This window comes from Lupinus angustifolius, unplaced genomic scaffold, assembly GCF_001865875.1.
Source record: "Lupinus angustifolius cultivar Tanjil unplaced genomic scaffold, LupAngTanjil_v1.0 Scaffold_276_42, whole genome shotgun sequence".
NCBI classification, from domain to species: Eukaryota; Viridiplantae; Streptophyta; class Magnoliopsida; order Fabales; family Fabaceae; genus Lupinus; species Lupinus angustifolius.
In genome coordinates, this window is record NW_017727544.1 from 1,411 (window position 1) to 9,334 (window position 7,924).

At 38.1% G+C, this 7,924-nt stretch overlaps 2 protein-coding genes across 2 annotated transcripts; both read right to left on the minus strand.

The window, feature by feature from the left end:
* Positions 1-2,367: 2,367 nt before the first annotated feature.
* LOC109340887 lies at positions 2,368-2,811 on the minus strand. The gene has a single exon (XM_019578650.1). The coding sequence runs from the start codon at positions 2,809-2,811 to the stop codon at positions 2,368-2,370; it is 444 nt and encodes a 147-aa protein (XP_019434195.1).
* Positions 2,812-5,003: 2,192 nt separating this feature from the next.
* On the minus strand, positions 5,004-5,922 carry LOC109340888. Its single transcript, XM_019578652.1, has 2 exons — positions 5,485-5,922; positions 5,004-5,399 (listed from the first exon to the last, which is right to left on the minus strand). The coding sequence occupies exons 1-2, from the start codon at positions 5,920-5,922 to the stop codon at positions 5,004-5,006; spliced, it is 834 nt and encodes a 277-aa protein (XP_019434197.1).
* Positions 5,923-7,924: the final 2,002 nt, after the last annotated feature.

A 7,924-nucleotide genomic window follows, 5' to 3' on the forward strand; every position in this document is an offset into this window, starting at 1 on the left:
CACTCTTTAATAACAAGATTTTGCTGAGTTATCATGCACACTGAATGTATGAATATAACATTCAAGCTCATCCCTAAAACCCTATGTAAAATCCTCACAAACAACCTAAAACTAATTATGATGATATGCAATGGTTTTACAAACGTATAACAATGATATCACTTTTCAACAAAAAAAGTTTTCCCCATCTTTTCTCTCTTACAAAACTATGCAAGAAAAAACTTCTCAAAGATCAACAAGATTGCTTTGAAAATTAAGTATTAGGTATCAGTGGACAGAACAAACCTATAAAGTGGATTGAATAGGTGTTGCGGTTATCAATTATCGCTTTTCACACCGAAGCCCTATTCTGGAAAAAGCCCCAGTTAATTGATTAACTGTATGTCTTAATTGATTAACACATACAAAATAACAATATGCACAATGACTTCTTGCACAGCCAGTCATTGATGTTCAAGAACAGATAAAGCATATATTTTTGTACATAATTAAAATAAATACAACAACATAACAGTATCCAAAATATTAGCTAATATCATGCAATAATAAGACTTGAAATGTAAAGAGATAAGGGATAGCTAATGCTTGCAATAAGAAATTTTATCCTGATTCGTTTGCGGGTCCACTTGCAAACTACATCCAGGCCTCCTCTTGTGATCTCGGGAGAGTTTCTTCACTAATGTTGAACAGAATATATAGTTACATGCAAACTTCCAATACAACACTTAGACGCTCCCTTCTTGAATCCAAGAACCCACTTTTTTGGTTTTACTCTCACAATCGCCTAAGGAAACCTTCCTTATGATCTAGCCCCAACCAAGAACTTGTTCTAAACTCAAGACCTTTAAGTCTTTGTGAAGACACACTGAATCTCTTAGGTGGTAAGATACCAAGAGACAAATTCCCTTAAAAACAGTACACAAAAAACAAAGTTTTATAAAGCACAAATTTTGCTCAAAATATTATAATTAAAACTCAACTAAAACCCACATACAAAACTCACAAGATAATATGAATATGTATGAGTTTATGAAAATGCAGAAACACATAATTTCTATCCTAAAATTATCTTAAAGAAATACAAGAAAATATAGGATTGTTTAACATATAAACCATATGTAATATAATGACAATTAAAGCCTAAGCATGGTACCATCTCTCACTATCTCACAATGCATTTCACTCTACGTATATGACACAATTAAGCAAGAAAATATGCACCATTCAGCCGATCCAGATGCATAGTGAAAACCGGAAGGTCCTCTACATGTAAATGCACTCGCCTTTCTAGCACAAAAATTTAGTTGAGGAGCAGGAGATAACGATCCTCCTTGCCCTTCTTCTTGAATTTGGTTCTTTTGAACGCTTGCAGGGCCTGGGAGGTTGATACACCCTTCAATTTCTTGGGAGGAGGGGGATCCTTTTTAGCAATATACTTTCTCCTCCTATAACACAGCAAAACCATATACATAGTGAGTGACATTACATAAATTAATTCACAAATGATATCCATTTCTACCATGTCACTATTACAACTGCTTAACCAACTCGAATACATGAGTGTCACTTTTATGAATTATATTTGGGGTTTCCACTTAGAAACCCTGGGTTTCTTGATGTGGACACTCATGGTTACACAACAATAATGCAATGCAATACTAATGATAAAGTAGCATCAAGAGCGACCTAAAGTACCTAAATTTGCCTAAACGAATGAGAGTTATCAAAATGCACAAATACAAAGGTAATAGGTTCAAGATGCTAAAAATGCACTTACATTGGTCCGCTCATGATGCAAAGCTTGTGTGTGTGCACTAACTGATGAAGATGAAGAGAACTTGGGCTCTTGGAGAGACTCATGAGGTTGCTTTTCGTGTTTGATTGCAATGGGGATATGAGGGGTTGGACCCCTCACCCGTGTTTTTAAAAGCAATTTTGTGGTCTCTCGCTTGAGAGAGGAGCTCTCGCTTGAGCGAGGAGCTCAGAAAAGATGGACCTGTCAACCTCGCTTGAGCGAGGAGCTCTCGCTTGGGCGAGGATTATCCAGAACATTCAGAAAATTGGAGGCCTTTCTCGCTTGGGCGAGGCTTATCTCGCTTAAGCGAGGGACCTAGCACTGAAGGGTCATCTTCTCGCCTGAGCGAGAAATACCAAAAAATTCCTCTCTTTTTTAAAAAAAATTAAATGCAAGCAGAAAATAAAGCTGGATTGCCTTCCAGTTAGCGCTTGTTTAACGTCATTAGCTCGATGCATGTTCTATTATACATCTGATAAGTTGATGATTATGGTGAGCCGCTCGACGTCACCACCGAAGTAAGGTTTCACCCTTTGGCCATTGACTACCCAGCTTCTCTGAGATGTTGGGTATTACAATTCGATCGCACCATGCGATTTAACTTCCTTAATTAGGAAGGGTCCTGACCATTTAGAACTCAGTTTACCCATAAATAACTTCATCCGAGACTTGAATAGCAACACACTTTGATCCACCCGGAAGTCTTTTTGACGGAGCTTCTGGTCATGAAACATCTTGACCTTCTCTTTGTATAATTTGGAAGATTCATAGGCACTAAGCCTCATCTCCTCCAAATGTTGCAATTGAAGTTTCCTTTGGTCACCTGCTGCTTTGGGGTCCAGATTGAAAAATTTGAGGGCCAAGAATGCTTTATGCTCAAGCTCTACAGGCAAATGACAAGCCTTCCAATATACCAGCTGAAATGCGGATAATCCAGTGGGTGCTTGGAATGTTGTCTGGTATGCCCATAGTGCATCATCCAATCGAAGAGACCAATCCTTCCTTGTGGTTGACATTGTATTTTCCAGAACTCTCTTGATCTCTTGATTGGACACTTTCGCTTGTCCATTTGTTTGTAGATGATAAGGTGATGCTACCTTTTGTCAGACCCTGTAGTATTGTAGGACCTTCTCCAATTGTGAATTGTAGAAATGTGATCCTCCATCACTGATAAGTACCCGAGGAGTGCCAAACTGACTAAATATGTTTCTCTTTAAAAACTTGATCACAGACATAATATCATCCTTTTGTGCAGCTACGACCTCTACCCATTTGGACACATAATCTACTGCCACCAGAATGTATACTTGTGAGCACGACGGTGGAAATAGTCCCATGAAGTCAATTCCCTAGCAATCAAACACCTCAATTTCCTAAATGTTTGTCAATGACATTTCATTCCTCTTGGAGATCCCACTTGATCTCTGGAATTTATCACATTGTTGTGCATACTAATGTACATCCTTGAATACAGAAGGCCAGTAGAAGCAAGATTGGAGGACTTTTGCGGCTATCCTCTCTCCATTAAAGTGCCCTCCATATGGTGAATTGTGACAGTGTCATAGGATGCTCTTAGCCTCTTCTGTGGATATACACCATTTCAATAGTCCATCCGACTAAGTCTTAAAAAGATGAGGGTCGTCCCACACATACTGACAGGACTCTCACTAGAATCTTCTCTTTTGATGCCATGATAACTCTTCAAGAATGACTCCTGTAGCTTTAAAGTTAGCCACGACAGCAAACCATGGCCTTTCCTGAACCATGAGAAGCTTCTCATCAGGAAACTCCTCCACCACCTCTGGTTCTCTTAGTGTGACCTTTTGATTGACCAGTCTTGACATATGATCTGCTACACAATTTGTGCTTCCCTTTTTATCCTTGATCACCAAGTCGAATTCCTGCAACAACAAAACTCAACGCAACAATCTCGGCTTGGAGTCCGATTTAGTTAGCAAGTATTTTCTAGCAGCATGATCAGTAAAAATTATGACTTTGGTGCCAATCAAATAAGATCTAAATTTCTCTAAAGCATACACTATAGCTAGTAGTTCTTCTTCTGTGGTGGCATAATAAACTTGTGCCTCATTAAGTAACTTACTAGAATAATGTATAGCATTGAAAACTTTAGCCTTTCGATGTCCTAGTACGGCGCTGACAACATAATCACTAGCATCACACATAAGTTCAAAATCAAGATGCAAGTCGGGCGCTACTATAACAAGAGAACAAATCACTTTTTGTTTTAAGGTTTCAAAAGATTTGGCACACTCAACATCAAATTGAAAAATAGTATCTGTGTTTAAAATATTTCTGAGTGGCTTTGCTATTTTAGAAAAGTATTTAATAAACCTTATATAGAAACCTTCATGTCCAAGGAAACTCCAAATTCCCTTGACATTAAGTGGTGGTGGAAGGTTCTTGATGACCTTAATCTTTGCCTTGTCAACTTTGATGCCTCTCGAAGAGATCTTGTGTCCCAAGACCACTCCCTCAGTCACCATGAAGTGACATTTTCCTAGTTCAGTACCAGGTTTGTCTCAACAGATCATTGTAGAACAATGTCCAGATTCGCCAAGCAGCTCTCAAATGACGACCCGAAGACCGAGAAGTCATCCATAAAGACCTCAATGCACTGCTCCACAAGATCAGAAAAAATAGCTAACACGCATCTCTGAAATGTTGCTAGTGCATTGTGCAGTCCAAATGGCATCTTCCTGTATGCGAAGACACCAAAAGGACAAGTGAAAGCTATTTTTTCCTGGTCTTGGAGATCTACACTGATCTGATTATAACCAAAATAGCCATCCAGGAAATAGTAGAATTCTTGTCTAGCCAATATTTCAACCATTTGGTCCATGAATGGCAGAGGAAAGTGATCTTTGTTAGTAGCCTGGTTTAGTTTCTAGTAATCAATGCACATTCGCCATCTAGTGACTGTTCTGGTCAGGATTAATTCATCCTTGTCATTCCTGACCACAGTCATACCCCCTTCTTTGGGACTACCTGAACAGGACTAACTCACTTACTATCAAATATAGGATAAATCATCTCAGCATCTAATAGTTCCATTACTTCCTTCTTCACCACTTCCTTCATAGTGGGATTAAGACGCCTCTTAGGTTGCGCCACCGTTTTGAAATCATCTTCCATATGGATCTTATGCATGCAATAATATAGATTGATTCCATGCAATAATATAGATTGATCATATTGCCCATGCATTCTTCCTCAGCACCCCAATTAACAGTTGTTCTTCATCACATGAAAGGGCACTACTGATGATTACCGGTTTCTGCCCTCCTTCTTCTAATAATACATACTTCAAATATGAAGGAATTACTTTCAACTCCATCTTTGGAGCCTCAGATCTCTTCTCTTTTCCCAACTCTTCAAATCGATTCTGATTAGATACAACCTTGCGGGGTGTATCTAACTCTTCCAAACATGTCTTGATCATTTTATCCTCTTCCATACTGTTTCCTTCTAGGTCTCCCCTCAAAACGTTCTCCAAAGGACTACTCCTACTCAAATGAATGTCATCGACCATGAATAAGTCCTCAATGACATCCACCCGAAAGTAGTGTTGCTTGACCCTCAGATGCTGCATAGCCTCAAAAACATTAAAATTCACCTCTTGATCTTCAATTCTTACCTTTAATTTTTCCATCATCAACATCAATAATAACCTTAGCAGTCTTCATGAAAGGTCTACCCAAAATAAGAGGAACCTCCTTATCCTCTTTGATATCCATGATGACAAAATCCACATGAAAGTCCAATCCATCTACCTTCACCAAAACATCCTCTGCAACTCCATAAGGATACTTGACAGATCTATCAGCAAGTTGCAAGGTCATCCTGGTAGGCTTGATCTCTAATTCCCCAATTCTTTTCAGCATAGAAAGGGGCATCAAATTAATGCTAGCACCCAGATGAAGCAGTACCTTTCCCACAGATAATTCACCAATAGTGACTGGAATAGTGAAGCTGCCAAGATCTTTGGTCTTCTCCAGCAAAGACTTCTGAATGATAGCACTCCACCCAGCTTCTAAGGTTATTGTCTCTTCCGAAAACTTTCTTTTCTTTGTCAACAAGTCCTTCATGAATTTATCATAAATAGACATTTTTTTCATCGCCTCCATGAATGAAATGTTGATCTAGAGGTTCTTAAATAAATCCAAGAACCTAGCATATTGTCGCTCCTTATCTTTCTTGGAAGGGCTCTTTGGATAAGGGAGATCCTTCAACTGAGGTAGGTCACCCTTCCTCTTATCACTGTTCTCCCTTTTATCATCCTCATTAGTGACAACCCCTTCCTCATCTTGTACCGTATCACCCTTTTGTGTCTCTCTGATTACCTTCTCTGATCTTCCAGCTTCAGTATCTCTCAGAACCTCTTCCTCAACAAGCAAGTTCTCACCAATACCCTTACCAATGACCTTACCACTTCTAGTAGTGATAGATTTGCAATGTTCTTTTGGATTGGTTTGAGTGTTGGCGGAGAATTGTTGTCGATCTGAGTTTTATTCTGCCATTTGCTTAGCCAACTAATCCACCTGAGTCTCCAAATTTCTGATAGAAGCATCAATATTTTTCTGGTGCGAAATGGAGACTTGCATAAACTTCTCCAATGTTTATTCCAACTTTTTCTGCCTCTCATGTAATGGTGGATGTGGGCCTTGCTGATAAGATGGTATATACAGTGGTTGGCTGCTAGATGGTCCTGCATACTGCCTCTTGAGAATGTTGAGTTGGAATATGATCCAGAAGAACAATAAGATATAATGCAAGATTATGAAAGAGGAGTATCTAGGGGATTGTTGCATGATTGTTGTGTGGTGTACGCTCGAGTAGGCCTTCTACTTCACCTATCAGGATGAGTATTGTGAAAGCAACTATGAAACTCATTAAAGGATTTAGTTTGTAGTGAGAAGATAAGGATTGATGAGTGTGAAATTATGCTACATTTGCATTGCATTTAACTTACATTTTAGGATATAATTAAGAATTTAGGATTGTTTTTAGCTTTATTTCTCTTTGTTCGGGTTGAGCAAGTGTTTTTGGCTATGTTGTGCAGTTTGGATTGAATGAAGCCAAAAAGACAAGAGATTGGGTGCAAGAAGATGAAATTGGTTGTTGAGGCTATGTGAAGACCAATTGAAGGGCCAAAAGAAGTCGTGAATGTTATATTCCATTACTATTTTTTAGATTTGTTTTGTTGAGCTTAGCTCAATATTTTGTAATTGGGATAAATGAGGGTTCTCCCTCAAGGATGAAACACTTTTTTTTACACTTTACATTTTACATTACAATTCTCTAATTTAGACTTTGGTATTCTCTTCTCCATCGTGGGTGAGTAATTCTCTTTGCTTCTAGGATTGGGTTTATGCCCTTTTACATTCAATAAATAATTGTTCTTATTTCTATTCCAATGAGTGTTGTGATTTGAATCATTAAACTGAGTTTTATTCGTGTGAGTTGTCTGACAAACAAATTACACCTCTTAGATACATTGGGGAAGGACCGAGAGGTAAACCCAACTATTCGACCATTTAGTTATTAAAACTAGAATCCTAATTCACGAGAGTATTATTAGGATTCTCGGGGGTTTATGAAATTCACCTTCGGTTGCTATGAAGCGATTAGATAGAAAGAATCAAGTAAAGGGTTTGATTGATAACTGTACCACGAGAGTGGTGCGACCTCAATTGAGTACATGTGTCAGAGCTCGAGAAAGGATGACACATATCAAAGAGCAATTCACCCTCACAACTTAAAGTTCATGAAAAAGAGAAAAACAAGGATTTGCAAGTGTAAAGGTGGTGACCTTTATCCTGGGAACTCTTCCTAAATTAGATTTCAATCCCTTTTTACTATTTTCATAATTATTCTTGGCAATTGTTCTAAATTCAATTTTATTCCTTATTTGAGTTAAGTCATTTGTTCAATTGTTTTAAATTCACTTTTAATTCCTATTTGAGTTAAGGATAAATTAATTGTTATAATTAATGGAATTTTCCAGTCCTCATGGGATCAATATTTTATTACTTTACGATATAATCATGCACTTGTGATTTGCCCTATCAAGTTTTTGGTGTGCGCTGTGAGGGACTGTTTCAATTTTTT

Bases quoted from the DNA above. Each gene is read 5' to 3' on its own strand.
- LOC109340888 (XM_019578652.1), bottom strand. From the start codon at position 5,922: ATGTCTATTTATGATAAATTCATGAAGGACTTGTTGACAAAGAAAAGA. The intron at 5,400-5,484 runs GTTATTATTGAT...GAGGCTATGCAG, and splicing joins CTTTCATGAAGACTGCTAAG to CATCTGAGGGTCAAGCAACA.
- LOC109340887 (XM_019578650.1), bottom strand. From the start codon at position 2,811: ATGTCAACCACAAGGAAGGATTGGTCTCTTCGATTGGATGATGCACTA.